This window comes from Ornithorhynchus anatinus, chromosome 13 (genome assembly GCF_004115215.2).
Source record: "Ornithorhynchus anatinus isolate Pmale09 chromosome 13, mOrnAna1.pri.v4, whole genome shotgun sequence".
NCBI lineage: Eukaryota > Metazoa > Chordata > Mammalia > Monotremata > Ornithorhynchidae > Ornithorhynchus > Ornithorhynchus anatinus.
In genome coordinates this window covers 14,459,093-14,482,544 of record NC_041740.1, presented here as the reverse complement: position 1 = coordinate 14,482,544, position 23,452 = coordinate 14,459,093, and the positions used below count along the sequence as shown (strand labels likewise).

The 23,452-nt window shown below is 46.9% G+C and overlaps 1 protein-coding gene across 11 annotated transcripts in view; it reads right to left on the bottom strand.

Annotated features, from left to right (window-relative positions):
• Positions 1–20,944: 20,944 nt before the first annotated feature.
• The window catches only part of ZNF438 (zinc finger protein 438), a 214,633-nt gene continuing 212,125 nt past the window's right edge, over positions 20,945–23,452 (bottom strand). For all 11 annotated transcript variants that reach the window (XM_029077560.1, XM_029077559.1, XM_029077563.1 and 8 more), the window contains one exon: positions 20,945–23,107. In XM_029077560.1, the coding sequence (XP_028933393.1) occupies positions 22,429–23,107 (679 nt within the window). In that variant the 3' untranslated portion in view covers positions 20,945–22,428. The remainder of the gene's footprint in view (positions 23,108–23,452) is intronic.

The window sequence follows — 23,452 nt, the reverse complement described above, 5'->3', positions numbered from 1 at the left end:
TCATATTTATTGAGTACTGCATGTGCCCTACACACATTAAGTGCTGAACAAATACCACTGATTGACTGATTATACCCCAGCGGGGTATAAGCAGCCATCCAGGTGTCTCTTACTTTCTTTGAGCCCTGTCTGGGGAGAGCAGAGACCCACGTGGCCTCAGTGGGGGAAAGCAAACCTGGTGGTGGCTGTTGTTGCTGCTGCCGAGACAAGGACAGATTCTTCCCACCTATGACCTGATCTTAGCCTGGAACTAAGTATTCTGATTCCTCCCCGCAACTCCCCCTCACCACCCCCAGCTCTCCAGCCTGGCCTGCTCCTGCACTGCCTTCCTCTCTCTTACCTCATCTCTTCACCATCTTGAGGTCCGGGCTGGGCCCAGCTTGGCCAGCTCTTACCTGGCGGCTTGGCAGGGTGGCATCTCTGTCTGGCTGTGATCAACCCGCTGGAGAGAGGAGATCTGGCATGGAACTGGCTCCAATCCTCGCTCCCCATGACACAAGCAGGCATGGGTTTTGATGAGGGTCGGGGTGGGGAATCCAAGGGATTACTGTGATAGGCCCCAGTGACCTTTGAGCTGAGCAACATTTCAGACGAGAGAATGGTCAGACAGGTGGTGGGATTGATGGAAGCCTGCTGGGGGACCAGGATGAAGCTTCCGCCGCATCCCACCCAGCTGGGAGAGGCTCCCTTGAGACTTGCAGGTGCCAAGCTGCTCAGTGACCCGGCCGCTGCCGGGAACAGTGCGGTCATTCAAACCGACTGCTCCCCCCGCCAGGTGCCTCCCATGTAAAGCAGCAGTGGAAGTTCAGGATACATGGCCCGGTTGGAGCCGAGTGGGAGGAGAGGAGGGTGGTTGAGGTGGGAGAATTCAGGAGCGTGACCCAGCTCCCTGACCATCCTGGCATCCTGTTCGTGGCCTCCGCTGGAAGCCAGCAGTGGCCCCAACGTACTCAGCTGACATTCTTTCTGACTCCTCTTATCCCTTCTGCTGGGTTCTGTGTTAATAACAATAGTAACTGTCACATTAATGCACTATGTGCCAAGCACTATATTAAACCCTGGGATAGATACAAGACAATCAGACCCAACACAATCCCTCCATCACAGAGCTTAAAACCCAAGGGAGAGGGAGAACAGGTATCTTATCTAAGGAACAGAGACTATATCAAATTCCTACCTGCAGTTTCATTCCCAGTGATTAGTATAGTGCTCTTGTCCACAGCATTTAACGAGTACTATTCATTCAGTCGTATTTATTGAGCGCTTACTATGTACATAGCACTGTACTACTATTAGTACCTTTCATAGAGAAGCAGTGTGGCTCAGTGGAAAGAGCACAGGCTTGGGAGTCAGAGGTCATGGGTTCTAATTCCGCCTCGGCCACTTAGCTGTGTGATCTTGGGCACTTAACTTCTCTGTGCCTCAGTTACCTCATCTGTAAAATGGGGATTAAGACTGTGAGCCCCAAGTGGGACAACCTGATTACCTAGTACCACCTCCCCCCAGCGCTTAGAACAGTGCTTGGCACATAGAAAGTGCTTAACAAATGCCATCATTATTATTATTATTTCATAGATGAGGAAACTGTGACCCAGAGAGGTTAAGTGACTTGTCCGAGGTCACTCAGCAGGCAAGGGTCTGGGGTCTGGACTAGAACCCGGTTCTCCCAACTCCCAGGCCCTGGGCTTTTTTCACTAGACCATGCTGATGTGAGAATGCCCGTGTGTGGGTGGGTGTGCGCACGTGCACATCTTTATATTGGTGTCACTCTTGCCCCTTTCAAAGGTAAGGAGGAAAAGTTGAAGAATGATGGCATGCTTGCTCTTAGATCGTAAGCTCTGGGAGGGCAGAGACCTTAATTTGTTTGACAGGACTCAGTACAGTAGCATGGGCAGAGGGGCTCATTAATAAATGCTTTTTGATCATGCAGTCGACAGTAATGAAAAGGAAGGTGGCTTTCAGTGCTTTTCAAAAGAAGGCCCAGCTGTGATCAGATGAGCAGACATTGCAACCTAGTGATGTGACCATGGGTGGTTAAAACAGAATAAGGAAGGTAAGATCTGAGGGGACGTGTTCAGATAGCAAAGGGAGGATAGAGTGGGGCCGATGGGGACTGGTGGCTGAGGGACCCAGCCCGACTCCCCGTCGATGGCAGAGTTTGCCCCTGGAGGTCGGGCTGGCCATCAGTGAGTCAGTGATATGTACTGAGTGCTGAGCACCTGTACCAGGCACTTGGGAGAGTTTGATCCACAGAGTTCCCTGCCCACAGAGAGCTTACAGCCTACAGGGGGAGGCAGACATAATTATGTAAGGAAGTTCTGTGGGGTTGAGGAGTGGGTTGAATATCAAGTGCTAAAGGGTACAGATCCAAATGCATAGGTGATGTAGAAGGGAGAGGAAAGAAGGGAGATGAGGGCTTCGCCAGGGAAGGCCCCTGCTTTCTGGGGGTTTGTTTTAACCTGGCTCACAGGGTTAAACTAGTTTGGACTGGCTTGCGGTGGGCTTTTTCACTTTTCATCCTGGTATGCTGGACCCAGGGAGATTGGCCCTCTTTTATGACCCCTGAGTATGGTTCTGTCTAATGGGCAAAGCCTGCAATGGAAACCACCAGAAAAGCTGAACAGTGTTGTTAAGCCCAAAATACACCTCCAGACCTGCAATCGGGGCGGGACAATCTCATTAGGGAGCTTTCAAAGACCCTGTTTCAATTTTTTCAGCCTGTACAGACAGTGATTACCAAGTCCCTAATAATTCCCCTTCAGCAGGCAGTGTGCCCCTGGCCTCATGGAATCAGGGTTTGAAGTGCTCAGACTGAACATTCCTAGTTGTGAAATGTCTCCTTTTTCTTGTTATTGAGGAATAAGACTCCTGATATTTATTAAGCACCGTTTATGTGCTCAGTGCTGGGCTAGGCAGAAGATAATCAGGTCATACACAGTCCCTGTCACGCATGGGGCTCCCATTCTCAGGGAGTGGGAGAATGCGTATCGAATCCCCATTTTATAGATGAGGAAACTGAGGCTCAGTGAAGTGACTAGCCCAAAGTCACCCAGCAGACAGGCAGGTGGCAGAGCTGAGGTTAGAAGCCATGTCTCCCAGCTCCCAGGGCACTCTCTACTAGGCCTGCTGCTTCCCCAAATCTCCTGATAGGGAAAACTCATACTGTGTTTCTCAGTACTTAGCACATTGAAAGCACTTTATAAAGGCAGTAGATGTTACTAATGAGTACTAAGTAGTTATATTACTAATTATTAACCCCATGGGACTAATTAGTAATTAAGTGCATTACTAATTGATAATTATGTTAGTGATTACTATTACTAATTAATTATGGTTTCCAACTCTATGGTGGACCATAGTCAAACGGGCTTGTGTCATCAACCGAATGTTGCCTAATTCTCTAAGAGACCCTAGAAAAGCAAGTAGGGAAATTGTGTGCTCTGGCAGGGCTGAATGGATTGGTGAATCAGATGGGAAGCCCATTGGGTCTGCCGGACTCTCTAAATACAGAAGTGAATCAAATGCTTTAGTTCCGACTGCTTGAGACATGTCAGAAACACAGAGCCAGCTCCCGCCCCGGGCCTCTTGACTACCGTAAACCCCGGCAGTGATGGTGAGGAGGGCTCATGGAGCCCAAATGGCGCGAAGAGCGTCTCTTTCAGCTTGGGTTGGGACACTGGGACACAGTAGTGCTTCCAGGGAAGCAGAAGGTGCGCCTTAACAGGCAATCTCACTCTGGGAAGGAAGGAAGGAGGGAGAGTTGTAATCCAGGATTTCAGACTCCAGGGTGACTGGGAGATAATGTGAGACTGTGCAATCAGTTGTTACTCATGCTAATAATGGGTATTTCTGTGGGCACCATTCATATGTTAATGTGATTCATAAAATGATCAATTCAGTAAGAACGGCTGCTTGGGTAGCTTTAGCAAAATAACTTCAGGGATGAGTGCTTGGCCGGTAATGAATCCCGAGGAAATGATTCAGATTCCATCCTCCCAGTCAGTAACGTCTCTAGCTTGAGTCCTAAACCTCGCCAGAGCCTTCTAATGGCCCTGTCAATCAGTCCCTGGTATTTGTCGAGTTCTTACTCTGAGCAGAGCACTGGACTCTGCTCTTGGTTTTTATGTTGTTTCAGTATTAGTGTTGCATTTCTCCGTATAGGTCTGTCACCAGTTCCCTCTCCACCTCTTTAGATTGTGAACCAACCCCCTGAGGGCCAGGGACTGTCCCTAATTCCCACCTGGGTATTCTCTTCCAGGATTTGGTGCAGTGCTCTGAGCACAGTAAACCCTTAATAAAGGCTATTTTTAAATGCTACTTCTACTAAAATATTTGTGGGAGAGCATTTCGATAGAGTTGGTGTCAATCAGTGACATTTACTGAGTGCTTACTCTGTGCAGAGCGCTTGAAAGTGTACCACACAACAGAGTTGGTAGACCCGTTCCCTGCCCACAACAAACTTACAGTCTAGAGTCTAATTGGTAGACATGATTCTTACCTTCAAGGAACTTACAGTGGAATGGGGGAAGCAGATGATGAAATAAATTTCAGGTAGGGGAAAGCAAAGGAGTGTTAAGATGAGTTCATAAATGCTAACTAAGGCTGGGAGCAGAGGGGCCAGTGCCTCAGTGCAAAAGTGAAGTGTTACTGCTGAAATGTCAGTGGGCCAGGGAGGTGAGAGATTCATCAGGGAAGGGGTATGCATTGCAGTAGGGCTTTGAAGATGGGAAGAGTGGGAGTTTGCAGGAGGCGCAAGGGGAGGAAGGAAGGGAGGGTGGGAGCAAGAGGTCAGCATTATCTGGGCCTTGCCTGTCGTTGTTCCAACGAGGCCACTGCTAAGGCCTCTCTAAGCTGAAGCGACCCGCTGCCATGCTGCAGTGCTCAGAGGCGGCCCGGGACCATGGAGACAAGACACAGGACAAGGAGTTCCCTCTGGGGTCCCGTTACAAAACCCAAAATGTCCTGTATCTGTCTGGAAAGCAGCATGGCCTAGTAGAAAGACCCCGGGGCCTGGGACTCAGAGAACCTGGGTTCTAATCTCACTCTGCCTCTTGCCTTGCCTTCTGGGTGACCTTGGGCAAGCCACTTATTGAATCAGTCGTATTTACTGAGCGTATACTGTGTGCAGAGCACTGTAATAAGGACTTGGGAGTCTACAGTGTAACAGAATAGGTTGAAATGTTCCCTCTCTGGGCCTCAATTCCCTCATCTGTAAAATGGGGCAGGGAATGTGTTATATTGCTGTGTTGTACTCTCCCAAGCGTTTAGTGCAGTGCCCTGCACACAGTAAAGCACTCAATAACTTGTTTGTGGGCAATGATTGTCACTGTTTATTGTTGCATTATACTTTCCCAAGTGCTTAGTATAATGCTCTGCACACAGTAAGCTTTTAGTAAATACAATTGAATGAATGAATGATTGGGGATTTGATCCCTGTTCTCCCTCCTTCTTACACTGTGAGGTCCATGTAATAGTAATTATGGTATTTGTTAAGCACATACTCTGTGCCAGGTACTGTATTAAGTGCTGGGTAGGAGAGAGAGACTGAATCTGACCGGAATCTCCTGAATGTATCCCAGTGCTTAGCTCATGGGAAGTGCTTGACAAGTACCCCAATTGTCATTATTAGTATCTGTGCAACAAAAGCACCCACTCCCAGGTCATTCCAGGTCCCTGGCCCCAGGAAAGGCCTGCAAGCAGCAGAGGTGGAGGAGAGGGGTGGGTTGTGCTTGGTTTTCGGGGTCCCCCGGGGTTTCCTCTGCATCAAGTGGCTGTCTAAGCGAGTTTAAATGCTCCCCCGCCGCTGATGATTGCATCTTGCCACTTCCTCCAAACATCTGGTCTGACATTCTTTACTGAGGTTTGGGAGGGAGAGAAGAGGAAATCTTTATCTGCAAGTCGTTTGAGGCTCTTGTTTATCTCTCAGTGAGGAACGCCAATAGATTCTTAGGGTTCAGGTCTCTTTTAGTCCTCTGCCTGAAATGACCAAGCCATCTCTGTCCCCACCGGCTTTTCCCTTCCGTATTAATAACAAAACAGTTCCTATCTGAAATGTCTTTTATGTAATTGTGTAATTACACACCTCATTTATCCAATTGTTAAGCCAAGAGTCTGATTAAATATTAACAACTGCTTGGTTCTCCTAGTGTCATTAGTTGGAAAGCAGAGCCTGTAATCTCAGGTAACACATGATAGTAATTATCTTTCACACTCACCCTTAGCTGAAAACCCAGCACAATCAATTCAGATAAGGTGGCCCAGTAGAAATTGCATTGCTTTTTTTTTTTATTTTTTATTTTATCTAAACAGTCCCCAAGCAACATAGGTTTTTGCAGCAGTTTGAAGAAGTAAACCTCGGTATCCTAGTGTAATGGGCAGGGAGAGGAGGAGCTGGAATGTATCAGGAGCAGGTCAATTCTGCCTTTGACGTGCATTCTGCATGGTTTGTTTACCTGCGACACCTGGCTGAGAGCTTGGTCTAGTCCAAACAACTGCACTGTGGAATGCCGCAAGGTGTGCATGACCATGGGTGGGACTTGAGGGGCAGAAAACCTGAAACCTTGTTCTTATCTTCAGTTACTCCAATGTTAGGATACTCGGGAGGGGCCATCAGCATATGAAGATTTAGAGATAGCCTGGTGGTTGATTTTAGATTGCTAGTCAGTTTGTGGGGACCTTTTTCCTTAAAAAAAAAAAAAAAGGGTATTTAAGCACTAACTTTGTGTCCAGCATTGTTTTAAACACTGGGATAGTCCAGTACCTGTCCCATGTGGGGCTAGCAGTCTAGGAGGGAGAACAGGTATTGAATCCCCCTTTTTTCAGCTGAGGAAACTGAGGTACAGAGAAGTTAAGTTACTTGTCCAAGGTCACACAGGCAAGTGGCAGAGCCAGGAGAAGAGCCCAGGTCCCCTGGATCCCAGGCTTGGACTCTTTACAGAAGGGTATGCCACCTTTCACCTTCTCCTTTACAGCTCAGGTGCATTCCACAATCATCTACATCCTCTAGATCCCTTATCTCACTTTGAATCAATCACTCAATGGTATTTATTAAGTGCTTACAGTGGGTAGAGAACTATGCAGTGCACTTGGAGAAGTACAAATACAATAGAGTTGGTAGATAGGATCCCTGCCCACAAGGTGCTTACAGCGTACAGCGAGGAGACAGACATTATAATAAATTACAGACTCCCTCTGAGTCTTTAATCCCCTAATGCTCTTCTCATCTTCCTGCAGACACAATTATGATTCCCATTTACTAAATGAGGAAATCGAGAGCGAGTGAAAGAGAAATTTCATTAGGAGGAAGAGCTGGTCCGGGATATGGCCAAGTCGTGGTCTTGCCCTGGGCTCAGACATCAGGTCAGATCTGCCTTCTCTGCTGGGACCATAGTCTGTGTGTCTGTCTTAATTACTGTAGGATTCAGTGGGCCCAAGGTAACCCACAGTCAAACAGGACATGAAGGACAGAGAAAGGAGAAATGACTGAGGAAAAATGACGGCAGTAGAAGAATGGAGAAACCAGTCCCAATGGCGTGGTTGCGTCGGAGCTGCTGTTGTGATTTTTGTGGCAAAAGTCAATGGACTCCAAAGGCACAAATGCTCATGAAATAGCGCTGAGGTAGAAACACATTATTCCCTACTAGGTGACACTGTTGTCTTGAAGGAGACCTTGAAGGAGACCTTGAAGGAGACCTTGAAGGAGACCTTGAAGGAGACCTTGAAGGAGATGTGGGACCTTATCTCTTGGCAGCATGGCCTATTTGAAAGTGCATGGGCCTGGGAGTCAGAGAATGTGGGTCCTGATCCTGGCTCTGTCACCTGTTTGTGTGACCTTGGGCAGTCACTTAACTTCACTGTGCCTCAGTTATCTCATCTGTAAAATGGGGGTTAAGACTGTGAGCCCCGTGTGAGACAGGGACAGTGTCCAACCTGATTACCTTGTACCTACCCCAGTCCTTAGAAGAGTGCTTGGCACATAGTGTGCACTTAACAGATATCACAATTATTATTACAGGTCTTCCCTGCCCTCTAACAGTCATCTAATAATAATAACTGGTACGTTTTAAGAATTTACTCTGTGCCAACCACAGTGATATATAGTAAGTGCTTAACAAATATTATTATTGCCATGCATTAAGTGCTAGGGTAGAATCAAGATAATCAGGTCAGTCCCTTTCTCATAAGGGGCTTACAGTCTAAGTAGGAGTCACAACAAGTATTGAATCCCTATTTTACAGATGGGGAAACTCGGGCACACAGAGGGAGGTTCAGTGACTTATCCAAGGTCACATAAAAGGCAAGTAGCAGAGCCGGGATTAAGACTCAAGTTCTCCAATTCCCAAGCCAGTGTTTTTTCCACTGTATCTCGCTACTTCTCCTATGCCATCCTTGCAGGTGGCTTCAGTCCACCCAAAGTTTTACTAGCCAACCCATCTGCAACATTCATTCATTCACTTGTATTTATTGCATGCTTTCCTTGTGGGAGCAAATCCACCCTGTTTGATTATATTACTTAGCCAATCCCAGAGCCCAGGAACCCAGTCTCTAACTCCTTCTCCAATGTTCTTGCTAACTAATTACTCCCATGTAAATTATTCCATTGTTTCACCAGTTCTTTTGTGACTTGGAAAGAACTACAAGCAGGGGCTAGAATCTTCTGACCTCTCAACTGGGGAGCAAGGGAGGTCCAGGTGATAATGATGATATTTTTTAATAATGGAATTTGCAGAGTGCCTATTAAGAGCTGAGTGCTGGGGTAAATACAAGCAAGATAAGCAGGTGGACACAGTGGCTGTTCCTCATGTAAGAGGGAAGGAGAGGAGGCATTGAATTCCCATTTTACAGAAGAGGAAATGGAGGCACAGAGAACTTAAGTGACCTTTCCAAGGTCACACAGAAGGCAAGTGGTGGAGCCAGGACAAGATCCCAGGTCTCCTGATGCTCAGTCCAGTGTTCTTTCTACTAGGCTTCCCTTGCCTGAGTGTGGGCTCTGCATGAGTGGGTTCTGAGCCGGGTCCAAGTTCTATACCCGACGCCGTTAGGCAAGGTGGGTGAGCCAGGGGTCACCCAACTTGGGGACTGGAATCCGCACCCGGGGAGGGGGAGACTCTGTTTTTCTGGCATGGGGCTGCCGAGTTTCTGAAGCCAGCACTGGGGATTCTCCCCTAGTACTTATAATAATAATAATAATAATGTTGGTATTTGTTAAGCACTTACTATGTGCCGAGCACTGTTCTAAGCGCTGGGGTAGACAGGGGAATCAGGATGTCCCACGTGGGGCTCACAGTCTTGATCCCCATTTTACAGATGAGGTAACTGAGGCACAGAGAAGTGAAGTGACTTGCCCACAGTCACAAAGCTGACAAGTGGCAGAGCCGGGCTTCGAACTCATGACCTCTGACTCCAAAGCCCATGCTCTTTCCACTGAGCCATGCTGCTTCTCTAGCTTCTCTACTTATACTGGAGACCTGGCTCCCCCCACCTTCCAGTAGTTTTGCATGCATAGGAGTGTTTTTCCTGGTTTTCCCCTGGCTCCCTTCAAGCTGGGTAATTACACGGTGTCCACCTAAACTCTCCTTGTAGTCTCAATTGGTTAGAATCAGCTGTACTTCCTGCCTCGGGTTCTCATGTGGGATTGCTGAGTCTGCCCAGCCGACCCATGGCTGAGGTGGCTTCATTTCTGTGGCTGCTATTGGAAATTCTCCAAAATGCAGTAGGCGTGTGGGCCACCTCCCAGGGACTCCTCAGGAGCGCCCCCAGATAATGGGACCAGCGCCCCCCAACAAGCTGGCAGCTGGATTGGTGAGCAGAGAGAGCTGTGGGCAGTTACAGCAAATGGCTCTTTAAGAGAGTGAGGTATTTGGGGCAGGGGAGGTGGTGTGTATGTGTGACTGTCTCAAGTGGGGAAGGGCTTCTTATTCTAGCTCAGTTCTGGTGAAACAGGAAAAGGGTTGAGGGACCCAGGGAGCCCAGGAGGCTGTCCTGGGGTGAGACTGGTTTGTCAGATTGCAACATGGAGCTCCTTGCCAGGATCTGCTTTGCTTGACTCCAGGGCACCACTTGGCTCTTCATAGGAGTGGAGCCTCCCCACCCCGACCCAGTCCTCTCCAGTGCTCCTGTTTGACTATCTCCCCCTTCTGTGGGTTGGGGCGGGGGGTGGGGGCAGTGCGTAGTGGAGCCAGGAGCAGCCATAATAATAATAATAATGATGGCATTTAAGTGTTTACTATGTGCCAGGCACTATACTAAGCGCTGGAGTGGATACGAGCAAATCAGGTTGGACCCAGTCCCTGTCCCAATTGGGACTTACAGTCTCAGTCCTATTTTACGATGAGGGAACCGAGGCCCAGAGAAGTGACTTGCCCAAGGTCACATGGCAGACAAGTGGCAGAGCTGGGATTAGAACCCATGACTTTCTGACTCCCAGGCCCTTGCTCTATCCACTGTGCCATGAAGCTGGACCACCAGGTTGGGGAGATGGTCCCAAGGAAGATAGCCGCCATGAGGCCTGGGGCCCCCGCACACCCCAGAGCTGGCCGTGCTTAGAGGCCCCAGTTGGATGCCATGGTCCTTGGGCATCAAAAGTGCCATCATGAGTGCTCTGGAGCCTCCCCTGAGGTCCAAGTGGCCAGCGGCACCCAAGGCAGTCCCTGCTGCGGGCACCCCATCCCACGGGTCAGCCGAGGGGGTGAGCTCCGCAGGTGGTGCCATCATCTGCCAAGTGGAAAAACTTAAAAGTGCAGGGAAGTCTTGTTTTGGGTAATGACTAGTTTTATCGAACTAGTTTGATTGTAATCCAAGCCAAAAGTCAATGAGTGGCTTTGTCATCTTTAGTATCACCATAGTCTGTGCTTTCTGTAAACCACTAGTAGGCTTTGAGTGCACTTAATGGTCGATCAAAATATCAAAGCATCGTTTCAAGGAAGAAAGGAGTGAGCGAAGGGGAAGGACAGAGGTCTGGCTTGAGCTGATATCAGAGAGTCGCCCATCTAACCTTGCTAGTCTGAATGGCAAGGTGACTTGCAAAGGTGAATAACAGGTGACCTCTACCATTTCACTGGAGTGGCTTCATTTGTATTTTCCCTCCCTATCTGTCTGTCACTGGGAACCAGAGACATCAGGGATCACAATTCTGGCATCTCTTTTCCACATCAAAGCAAAACCATTTCAGGCCCAGATGTAAAAGGGAGAGACCAAATTTCACAAGGGTATATCCACAGAGGTGTGACTCCTTCTCTCTTTGCTTAGCACAAATGGAGGTGGTTTCAACCCTCCAGAGCCAACAGTCGTCAGACAAAAATGTAGACAAGATTCATTTGACAATCCATTTCCTAGCTCCTAATTATATTGTGGGACTCTTTATTATACCCTTTGAATGAGGAAAACGTCAGAAAAGGAAAATTACAGACCATTCAATGTTTTTGAGGAAGAAACCACTTCATGAAAGTAGTTGTCTGGGCATCAAGGGAAAGAGGAGCAATTGTAATTCATGTTTTAAAAGGTTTCTCGATATAAGGCTCTCCACTGCTTGCTGTTTTTTTTCTGACATTCAATCTAGTTGTTCCATGTGGGCAGGGAACGTATCTACCCACTCTATTTGTACTCTTCCAAGAGCTTCGTTCAGTGTTCTGCACACAGTAAGTTCGGAATAAATAGTTGTGTGTTTGTAGTAGTAATATTTATTGAGTGCCCACTTGGAGCGGTGCATTGGGTGAAGTGCTTGGGAAATGCAGAATAAAAAGGGCCACATTCCCTGCTCACAAGGAGCTTACAGTCTAAGGAGGGGAGATAAGCAGAAAAAATACTTACTGGAGCAAACCCTTTCTTCTTTCCAGCTAAATGAATAGGAAGGTGTGGTTTCCTTCAAACGACTTTTCAGTTTAGCAAAACCTGAGGAAACATTTTGGTCCCAGAACCAAAGCTGATGGTTGCTGAGTACACAACATTCCCTCTTTTTTTAATCTTGCGGGTGGATTTCTCGTTTTACTCCCCCGGTTTGTTACTGGGCAAAGGGAATGATTTTTCTCAGCTGACAGCGGGCAGCTCTGCCTAGGAGTCCTGACAGGCGGCCTGAACTATGCCGGAAAAATGTGACTCATCGAAATGCTGTTGAGGGGAAAAAAAAAACTGTCTGAGTGTAATTGGTTCTGACTCCAGAAGTCGGGTAGTGATTTTCCCAGGAGAGGCACATCGCAGGAAACCCTGCTGCTGAACCCAGGGCTGTTCCGAAAAGCTGAGATGAATCAAGCTCCAGGATCATTTAGACCTGAAAAATGTAGGCCAGCACAAGAACATTTAATTACAAGATTTTGTAATTGGGAAAATTACTAATGACATTACTTGAACAGGCACAAAATGAAGTAGTTTGTGAGAGGAAGATGATCAAACAAAGCTTGTTGTGGGCAGGGAACATGTCTACCGACTTTGTTGTACTGTCTCAAGTGCTTAGTACAGTGCTCTGCACTCAATAAGCACTCCACATATAAGATTGATCGAAAATCAGGGGAACGGTTGGTGCCTCTTTTTTCAGCCACAACAGAAGCATGAAAACCGTCCTCAAGATATAACTTTGCAGCTTGCATCGTGAACATCAGACAGAAAAGCAGTTGGCATTTGAAGGTGAACATAAATCACTTAGTTGTAAGACCTTGGGCTTCCAGTGTTCCTGGTGGTAGCTGAAGTAAGGTTGGTCATCATAAGACAGTCTTACTCCTTGGAAAGCATTGCACATTACAATTCCAAACAATTGAATCTGATTAGCAGACCTTGTCCTGAATAGTCCAGAGCCTCAGAGGGCGGTCAGCTCACGTGGTCTTGCATGGCAATCCTAGTTCACGGTTGATACAAATTGGTTTAGAAACAGTATGAAATCTGTCCCTGGTTCTTCCATCCATATATATCTGGCAGGCATATACACTGAGGGATTCAGTTGCTAATGTTTTCAATCTCTCACCTTACATAAGGACTTAATTCATCAGAAAGATACAAAGCAGAGGGGGAGGGGTTAGAATCCATTCTGTGTTGAAAGACAGACTTTCAAGTGCATGGCTTTTTAATGTGAGCAGGTCCCGATGGGAAAGTTTAGTTCTCCATTTTTCTCCATTTATAAATCACCATCCGAAATTTTCTGTTAGTCCCGCAACCTGTCTGGAGGGGACTAGGAAGAGAGCTCCACTGGCACTGTTTTCCTTCCACAACTCTACTGGCCCCAGCGGTGCTGTTTCTGGCTGTTTGAAAGAGAGGTTCACAGCAAGCGAAATGAAAACCCAACTGCAGCAAACCCTAGGCTTGATTTCTGGGTGTGGTGTAGCCATTACTTCTGCTGTCCCTGTTATTTTGAAGGGAAAGAGCAGGGAGACAAAGTCTGCCAGAAAGATGACGACTGCTATTAGTGGTAACAGTCATAACAGTGATCATGTAAATGATATTTTGGCGTTTGCTAAGCATGGGGATAGAGAAGCAGCATGGCTCAGTGGAAAGAGCACGGGCTTGGGAGTCAGAAGTCATGAGTTTGAATCCCAGCTCTGCCACTTGTCAGCTGTGTGACTGTGGGCAAGTCACTTCACTTCTCAGTGCCTCAGTTTCCTCATCTGTAAAATGGGGATTAAAACTGTGAGCCTCATGTGGAACAGCCTGATTACCCTGTATCTACCCCAGCGCTTAGAACAGTGCTTAGAACATAGTAAGCGCTTAACAAATACCAACATTATTATGCAGGATAATCAGTATGACCCCAGTCCCTGTACCACCCTGGGGTCTCCGACTAGGAGGTGGAGATATCAGGGGTATTAGCCTATTTTCTGGATGAGAAAACCGAGGCCCAGTGAGATCAAGTGACTTGCCCAGGCTCCTGGCAGGGCAGTGTCAGTGCTGGGACTAGAACTGGGGTCTCCCAACTCCCAGTTCTGTGCCCTTTCCACCAGGCCCCACTGTCTCCGTCTTCATTAACCTGTGCACTTGTTGGATTGATGATCTCAGGTTAACAATTAGGATTGGAACTTGAATTTCTCACAGGTTTGTCCTTGTGGAAAAACAGGCTCCGTAATGGGGTGTATTCAGTAGTGATCCCAGGATTCATGAAAGAAACTTTGGAGCATTTATATTAAACAGCACGAGAGACCAGGGGCTTTTCTTCCCAAGGAAACATTTTGTTCCTAGTCATAAGTTCCAGTTTGCTTTCTTCCCTACAACAGAGACCAGCCACAGATCTCCTTGTTGATATTGTCTGTCTCAGCAAGCGACCGAGAGGGAAGTAAAAACAAGAGTATCCTATTGGAAATGAGGAAAGGAAACTGCTGCCAGTGAAAAACTCATATTTCCCTTGTGAGATTTAACCAGACTTATAAGCAGTTGTTAATCTTATTTGGCGTGTCTTATTGAAGTGTTCTATGGAGTACTGTATTTTAAAACATTCCTTCAATACCGCTGATGAACTTGACATAAAATATAGACATGATTTAAGAGCAGGCTGCCGGATTTATGGGCAACAATGTCAGATTGCACTTAGTAGGAAATTGGCAGGTATTAGAAAATGATTGGATGCTAGTCAGATTGCAGTGGCAGCACCTCTGAAAGGTTTAATTTGAATATCACAACAAGGCAGCAACTACTCACTTTACTTAAGACTAATGAGATCCTTGTAAATAACATCTTGAAGACACGGTCTCACAGGAGTCGTCAGCGGTTTCCCTGAAATAGTCCGGCCTTCCCGCTTAGCCATCGCCTCTGTCTGTTTCCTCTTGCATTAGCTCTGCCACCTGAATCAATCAGTCGTATTTATTGAGCACTTACTGTGAGCAGAGCACTGTACTAAGTGCTTGGGAGAGTACAATAAAACAGGCACATTCCCTGCCCACAGCGAGTTTACAGTCTAGAGGAAGCAATTCGTATGACTTTCTGATTATAAACTATCAAACTTGAGGGCCGGTGCAACATCCTACTTAGAACCAGACTTAACTTTATGGTGTTAGTGGGCCTTTTGTGAGTGGGGAATGACTTACCCGGGGCAAGGGAGGGGTCAGTAGGCAGAAAGCTGTGGCCAAGATGCCTGCCAAGGGACTCGCATCTGGAGGGGCAGACTGACTTTGCAAAACTGAGATCTGCTCACTGTCCGGGCCATTCAAACCCTGTTCTTCCTCTCCTTGGATTCCCTGGAATGGAGGCAAATAATGTCTGTTTCTGGCAGTGGGTTTTGTGGTGAGGAAATTTCCCCATTTAGAATTGGATGGAAATCATCAAATAATCATTCTGAAAGGCACTGGAACCTTTGAAAAAGGTTGTACCATGTTGTTTCTATACTCTTCTGCACCTCAAAAGGTCCCCAAATCAACAAGGTTTTCTATTAAATTCTAGCTCTCTAAGGACATGGATTATGTCTACTAAGTGTATTCTACTTTCCCTCCCACCAGCACTAAGTACTGAGCTCTGCACAGAGTAAGCTCTCAAGGACTGCAATTGATTGATTAATGGTGTGATTTCCACTTCTAGTTGTTTTCCATTTTGCTATACCAAGAATGCAATTAAAAGTGATTTTGTTCTTCAGTATTCTTCTTAATTGATTATGATTTTTGTTAAGCACTTACTATTTGTCGAGCACTGTTTTATGTGTTGGGGTAAATATAAAGTTAATCAGGTTGGACACAGTCCTGGTCCCACATGGGGCTAACAAGTCTAAGAAGGAGAGGCACGGGTCAGATTCTAACCTAAAATTGAGTAGCAAGGAGTGTGGAGAAGCCACTTAGCGAAACATTTCCAAGGTAAAGAGGACCTCTAGTTTTCCATGTAGCATATGATGTTTGTACCAGATTGGCCCTCTTTGGGGACAGTAGATCCCCAAAGTGGGAATGATTTGTTGAACATAATATCCTACATGTGAGCATTAGCACTTAAGAATCCCCTCCCTGCCCCCCGGGAGGGCTCCAAATCCACATAACGTTTCTCGATAGCCCCATAAATTTAGTTTTGGCAGCTGGGAACACATCTATGCTTGCTATGAAGGAGAAGCCATAGCAATGTGCTTGAGACCAACACACTGAGATCGTAGAAGGCCTCCTAGGGCCTTTTGCCAAAACCTCAGGATGGACTGACCATCATTCGACAGCCGAGAGGGGATCTCGATTTCTCTGTTCGACTCCTTCAGAACTGGGGATCAGACCCGCAGGAGTATATTTTGGCTCAGCCGGGTGTCAGGGTTCGCACCCTGTTCTTTGTTTAATATGAAGGTTGGGTCCTTGTGAAACCTGACAGAAAGGAAAGCCCCAGATGCAGTGTTTGCCTGTTCTGAAGTTGTATCTTTGTGATGAGGACAAGCAGTTTCAATTGATCAGTGGTATTTTTTGAGAGCTTGCTGTGTGCAGAGCACTATAGAAAATGCTCAGCAGAGAACAATATAGTTGGTAGACATGACCCCTGCCTTGGAGGACCTTATAGTCAAACTGGGGAGACAGATATTAAAATAAATTACAGGTAATTGAGAAGCAGTGTGACCTAGTGGAAAGAGGACAGGCCTGGGAGTCAGAGGATCTGGGTTCTAATCCCAGCTCTGCCACTTCTCTGCTGTGTTCTCTTGGGCAAGTCAATCAATTTCTCTGTGCCTCAGCTTCCTCATCCTTAAAATAGGAATTAAATCCTACTCGTCCTACCTAGACTGTGAGCCCCATGTGGGACGGGGACTGGGCCTACCCTGATTATCTTGTTTCCACCCCAGTACTTAGTACGGTATTTGGTACATAGTAAGCACTTAAATACAATAATAATAGTAATAGAGAAGCAACTGCATATGAGGAGATGTATAAGGTGTTGTGGAGGTGGGGGTGGTGAGTGCCTGTGTGCCTCTGGAGTAGGGTTTAGTGCCTGAGACAGGCAGGAGGGAAGGTAAATGGATAGGAGATGAGAGCTTAGTCAGGGAAGGCTTCCTGGAGCAGATGTGATTTCATTAGGGTTTTGAAGGAGGAGATAGTGCTGGTCTGTCAGATATGTAGAGGGAGGGAGTTCCAGACAAGAAGGAGGGCACGAGCGAAGGTGAAAGGTGGGTGAGAGCAAGGACAGTGAGTAGACTGGTATTGGAGGAGCCAAATGTGCGGCCTGGGTTGTTGTGGGGGAAAAAAGTGAGAATAAGTGGAAGAGAGCTGATTCCAATGATGGATTTCTGCTTTATGTGGAGCTGGGTGAGAAGCAGCGGGGCTTAGTGGAAAGAGCCGGGGCCTGGAAATCAGAGGACTTGATTCTAATCCTGCCTCTGCCACTTCTCTGTGCCTCAGTTCCTTCACCGGTAAAATGGGGATTCAATGCCTGATTTCCCTCTTATTTAGACTGTGAGTCTCATGTGGGACAGGGACCATCTGACCCGATTTATCTTTATCCACCCTAGCGCTTTGTGTAGTCCTTGGCATAGCGTAAGCGTTTTCAAAATACCACGGTTATTGTTATTAACCATTGAAGAAACTTGAGGAGTTGGGGGAAGTGCACAGAACAGTTTTTCTAGAAATACGAGTCGGGTAACAGAATGAAGACGGGACTGGAGAAGGGAGAGACTGGAAGCAAGGAGGTCATGAGGCTGAGGCAATAATCAGTTTGGCACTTACTATGTGCCAAACACTGTATTAAGTGCTGTTTTTAATGATATTTGTTAAGCGCTTCCTACGTGACAGGCACTGTATTAAGCACTGAGTTAGATACAAGTTAATCACATTGTGCACCCCATGTGGGACATGGCCTGGGTCCAGTCTTAATCCCCATTTTACAGAGAAGTTAAGTGACCTACCCATTGTGACACAACAGGCAAATGACAAGCCTGGAATTAGAACCCAGCACCTTCTGACTCTCAGGCTCATGCTCTATCCACAAAGCCATGCTGCTTCTCTACAGGAGGTGTCACATGAGGCTCACAATCTAAGTAGGAGGAAGAATGGGTATTGAATCCCCATTTGGCAGAACAGGAAACTGAGGAACAGAGTAGTTAAGTGTCACACAGCAGGTACGTGTGATGGAGCGGTGATTAGACCCAGGTCACCTGGCTCTCAAGGCCACGGCTCTTTCCACTAGACCACTCTCTGCTTCAAGGCTAACGCCGAGGTTGCTGACTTGTGAGACAGGAAGGATAGTGGTGATGTGTACGGCGATGGGAAAATTGTTGGGAGGAGAGAGTTTGGGAGGGAAGATGAGTTCTCTTTTGGGCTCCTTCTCCCAGCCAGGTTTGGGCAATGAGCTATGTGGTGCCGACAGGGAGCTTTCAGACTGCTCTGTTCTGTTTTTTGCCTCCGAGCAGGCGCCTGCACAAAATCAGTGGGGTCACTGGCATCTCTCAGGCAGAAGCTAAATTCACATTTAATTAATGAAATAGCCCCAGTGACAGGCCCTGAAAATCACATTATTTGACACAACCATTTTTTACAGCTAGAAGATAAGACTAAGTTCAATTGCCTCTGAAAAGAGACAATATAAATGTGAATAATTTGTAATTCAGACTTTGGATTCCATCAGGAAAGTCAGCTCTGCAATACCAGTTGTAGTCTAATTCATGCTCGCTAATCAAGAAAAGTTGAGGCCGTCTTGAGTACAACAAAATCTCATCTATATGATCAGCTATAAAACTGTGTGCTACAATGAAAGCAGACAACCTTTACTACATCAGGTTTGCCATTGTACTTAGTTTCCTTCAATTGGCAGCAATTTTTCTTGTGTCAAGAACTGTGTGGAATTGTTTCCACACTTCAAAACTTCCCGAAAATCTACTAGGAACACCTAACAGAGTGAATGGCGTTTTTAAGCGTGTGTGCTAAATCCAAATTTGTATTTACAGTTTATTATACAGATCACTCTTGACACTGACCAAATATGAGCTGCAGTAGATATTTCACCCCCCCAGAGGCATTGTCTCCAGAGGGGTATGTGTGTATATTAGAAAAATAAGGAACCTTGTATGTGAGATATGTACAGTGGGCTTAGAGAAGTTTGTCAGTCTCAAAACATCAATTTGGTCTGCCCCAAGTTGGAGCCCAGAGCTCTTGTGCTAACTCCCTGGTTCACCCTTGTTGTGACACCTCTGCTAAGGAGCTCAGTAAATGGCAGATAAAATAAAATGTGTGTCTGACGAGGGATGACAACGGCTTGAATCGGACTAACCAGCTCTGATCAGGATTCTAATAAATAAAGTTAAGCGTCTGCTGGCAGCCACCGTCAGGCAGGGCCACTGGAAACTGCAGCATTGCAGCTGGAGAAAGGGAAGCGTTGGGAGCCAGAGGAGTGATGGAACGTATCCAGATTTTGATTATTTATGGTGTGTTAAAGAAACAACTTTCCATACAAAGCCTCGCTTTCCCGAGGAATGGTAAAGCTGAACCAGAAACTGGGCCAGGGTCCGAGAGAAAGAGAGAAAAACAAAAGGAACCTGAGAGAGATGACAGCCCTAACCAAAGCACTGTAGAATGCAAACTTCCTCAATAACTGATGAGCCAAAGACCTGAACCGTCAGTTTGCCCGACTTTGAGGGAATTTCAGCACTAGCAAAAGGTATGCTCAGTAAAATGAATTTAAAACAACTTAGCTTTAATTAACCCTTTAGCAACATGGGTGAGTGTTTTCAAATACCAAGATCCAGGAGGGGAGGAGCATGGCTTAGTGGAAAGTGTACGGGCTTGGAAGTCGGAGAACACGGGTTCAAATCCCGGCTCTGCCACTTAACTTTTCAGTGCCTCAGTTACCTCATCTGTGAAATGGGGATTGAGACTGTGAGCCTTCTGTGGGACAGGGACTGTGTCTGACCTGATTAACTTGTATTTATCCCATAGTAAGTGCTTAACAAGTACCATAATGGTTTTTTAAAGCCACACAACTTGGGGACTTGGGAGCCTGGATCCTACAGTTCATGACCTTCCAGGGAAGGCGGGGTGGGGATAACCTGACTACCCTGTATCTATCCCAGTGCTTAGAACAGTGCTTGGCATATAGTAAGAGCTTAACAAATACCAGTCTGATTATTATAAAAACCAAAGTAGTTACTCTTAAATAACCCTCTTAAATGAAGGGGAAAAAAGACTTGGTCTTTTAGCAGAGAACAAAGTTAGAAAACAAAAGCCTCTTCCAAATGTTCCCGTTTGGCAAAGACAGGGGGAGTTAAAATCTAAAACGTACCAAAGGTGTCAGATTTAGAATACTTAAGGGGAAACTGGGAAAGCATTTAGCTTTGACTCTGATCTTCCCAAGGATTGTGAGAATCCAGTGAGTAATGTTCTGGCTTCTCACTGGAAGCCCTTAAAGTCGCAGGGCTTTGCCTTTCCAGGTGAGTAAGCCACTCCCTGGGGGTAAACTAGATTCTGCCGGAGTAACCCTTTCGTGGTTCAAGTTTACCCAGGCAACCAGAGGGCCGGCACAGCAGGTGGAAGCAGACAAGAGAGGCTTAAAGGCAAGGGGACCACCTTCCCTTTGGGTCTCCGCTCCACACCGGCGGCCTAGCTCCCGCTTCCAGACTGGACCACAGCCTGGAGGTAGGTGACAGTGGCGTCCAATAGCTCCCGCTGAACACCACTTGGACATTCGACGGTTTGTCGGGGCCTGCCTGACTGGATGCCCCTGTTTAATGAGTTGTGGCTTCGATACAGCCAGTGCTCTCCAGTGGCATGAGAGAATTAGTGACATGGGAGGCAAGGAGCTGGCTCCCAAGGCCAGGTCTTGGCCTTGCCCATTGTAGACTAAAGTCCTCCGACACTTGATTGTCCGGTTCTAATTTTGGACCCTTTGGCGGAAGCTGGGCATTCTGCTTGTCTCCCACCCCAGCTAATGGTCCTAAAAGAAAGTCATAGAGTCTCTGCCACCTTTCAGAGTGCACGGTTGTTTCACGAGGGAGGGGCGGGACAACATGCACAGAATGGAACAGTGTGTTATTCATAATCATTTTACTAATGTGTTCGATTCTCGGAAGGCTAGAACAAAAGAACTCTGACCCCGCTTTAAATGTGAAATAGCAACACTCTCTTTAATGTTGGGTTTTCACCCCCCATTAAAAAAATCAAAGATGCTTTTTAGGGTCAGAAGGCAATTTTCCTGGATGTGTCTTCACTGCAGACTTTGAGAACGGCTGTGGTTGTGTTCCGGCATAGCAGTTTATGCAGCCGGGACCGTCTGCCCGCCTTCTGCCTTCTGAGAACGTAGCCTCATTTGGTCCAAGAGGGCTTTTCCGGTTGAGTTTAGGAGAGACTCTCTGAAGCAGGTCTGAAGCAAGCGGACCCACAGTCCCAGGCAGGAAGCAGGCTCACACTCCCTCCCTTTTTCTTAGATGGTCCAGGTGGCTGAGGGGACACTGGCCCACCGGGCCCGGGGACCTCCGTGCACATTGAGGTTGGCTAGGGGCCACCACTGTTGGGGGTGTTTGGCCTTGGGTTGGGGGGGGGGTCACTTTTACCCTGAGTTTAAGAGCTCTGGCTCCTCTGAAGATAAGTTAAATAACTTTCATTACTACCATTCTCACACTCCAAGAAGATAGGTAGGAGGTGATTTTTGTACCCAGAATGTTCGACTTAAAAATTTTAGATTTTTATAAAATTTCCCAGAACACCATTTGATTTCAAATTTCCAGGAAAATCTGGACTTGCTGAGTAAAACTGCATGCCACTGACAATGCAGGAAAAGGTTCCAGTTGCCATTTTAAACAGAGCCAGGGCTCGGGGACCGGGTAGAGCATCGGAAACACCTAGGCTTCTGGCTTGAACTAGCGCTTTTATGTCACAGGCTATAAATATTTGAGCCACAGGGGCTGCTTGGAAATAATTTCTTATAAAGAAAACTGGTCTTTATCAGCTGAAGTACTGAAGGATTTCTTTGAAGATGCAGTTGACTTTTTGTAGATATGCCAGCAAGTAATCTTCCAGGCAGTGAGCATTTAAGAAAATAGGTTTTCTTCATTTGAATGCCTATCTAAGAAAAAATCTGTGCTGCCAGGAATTTGGGAGGGCAGATAACTACCTTCAATAGAGAGGCTCCCGAACTGACGTTGGAAACAAACTCTATAATTCAAAGTGTATCAATATATACCATAAAACCCAGAGCTTCCTTTGAGATTAAAATTAAATGCTCAATCTAAAAATTGATCAGATTTGCCATGAAATGGGCAGAGACCATTTCAGCATTTGAATAGGATTAGATAAAAAGGACCCTTTTGAGGTGTATGCTCTAATGATGTCATAAATGCTATTCACTGTCACAGCCCAGCACTCAACTTTCTGGTTCTGATAAAATACAGGGCATGAATATTACGGCTAGCATTTTCACCACAGTTCTGCATACCGATCCAAAAAAATCCACGGTGCACCTAACCATAAATATACCCATGCCGTAAAACAAGTCTAAGCTAGGTCCAAACAGTGTCTTTGATTACTGAAAGAAAATGAGTTTTTAGCTTGTTGGACTTTTGTGATGGAGACACCAGATCAATGCTTAAGGTTGGGGAGTGGAGGAAGAGCAAAACTGTCTCTGGTCACTGTTTTCAGCTTTTCCATTTTCAGGGTTTTTAGCAAGTTCAGTTACTCCTTGAGTAGAGAATGCATTTAAAATAGTCCAGAGGGTAGAAGGATTTTCACAGTTATGCTGTTGCTGCCAGTGAAGGAAAAGCTCTTCCTGGCTTCCAAGAATCTGTTTACACAGCAGGCAGTGAAGACCAGAGGAGGACCAAACCTGGATCTTATTTGGGGTGCCGTTGCTCAGGTTCTGCGGGACCCCGGCCGGCTCCCCGGTTCTCGATGGGTGGCCGCCAGGGTTCGTCGGCAGGTCTAAGTTCTGCTGCTGCTGCTGTGGGTAGATCTGCCTCTTCAGTTTGGGCCCTGTGGAGGCTGACCCTTCCTCTGGGGGCCCGCGCTTGGGCAGGCTTCTCCTCTCCTGGCGCTCCTTCCAGTACTGTGCCGCGTGCTTGACCAGCTCCTCCTGAGTCCCCGGGCACCCCGCCGGCACCCCCTCCGCCAGCCGACCTTGGATTTCCTCTCCGTGAACGCAGAGCAGGTGGAACTTCATCTCGGCGAAGGACTGGGTGGTGATCTGGCAGCGGCCGCACTTGATCTGCAACTTGACTTCTTCTGCTTGATTTGGGAAGAGGTCTTCTTCTAGGCTGGATCTGTTTTCCCTAGGAGAGAAACGGTGGACTCCAGGTAAAAAGGCCCCTGGCCATAGCCTCCTTTAAGGTAAACAAACCCTCACCCAGCCTAGCCCACCTGTGATCCCTAAGTTCTTGGCGCGTGAACTGCGGGGAGCGGCAGAGTGATGGAGAAGTAACAGAGTAGGCCGTAGTAATGCGGGATGGAAAATAGACGGGGACAGATAAAAGTCTGTCTTGGGAGAAACAGCAAATGACTCCCTTTTGGAACAACTCAATTTCTCCTAGTGCCAAGGTCCATTGAGTACATGAGTACCCCGGGAGCCAAGGGGCCCAGAGGAGCCCGTGGGCTCACTCAGGTCTGATGTTCTGAAA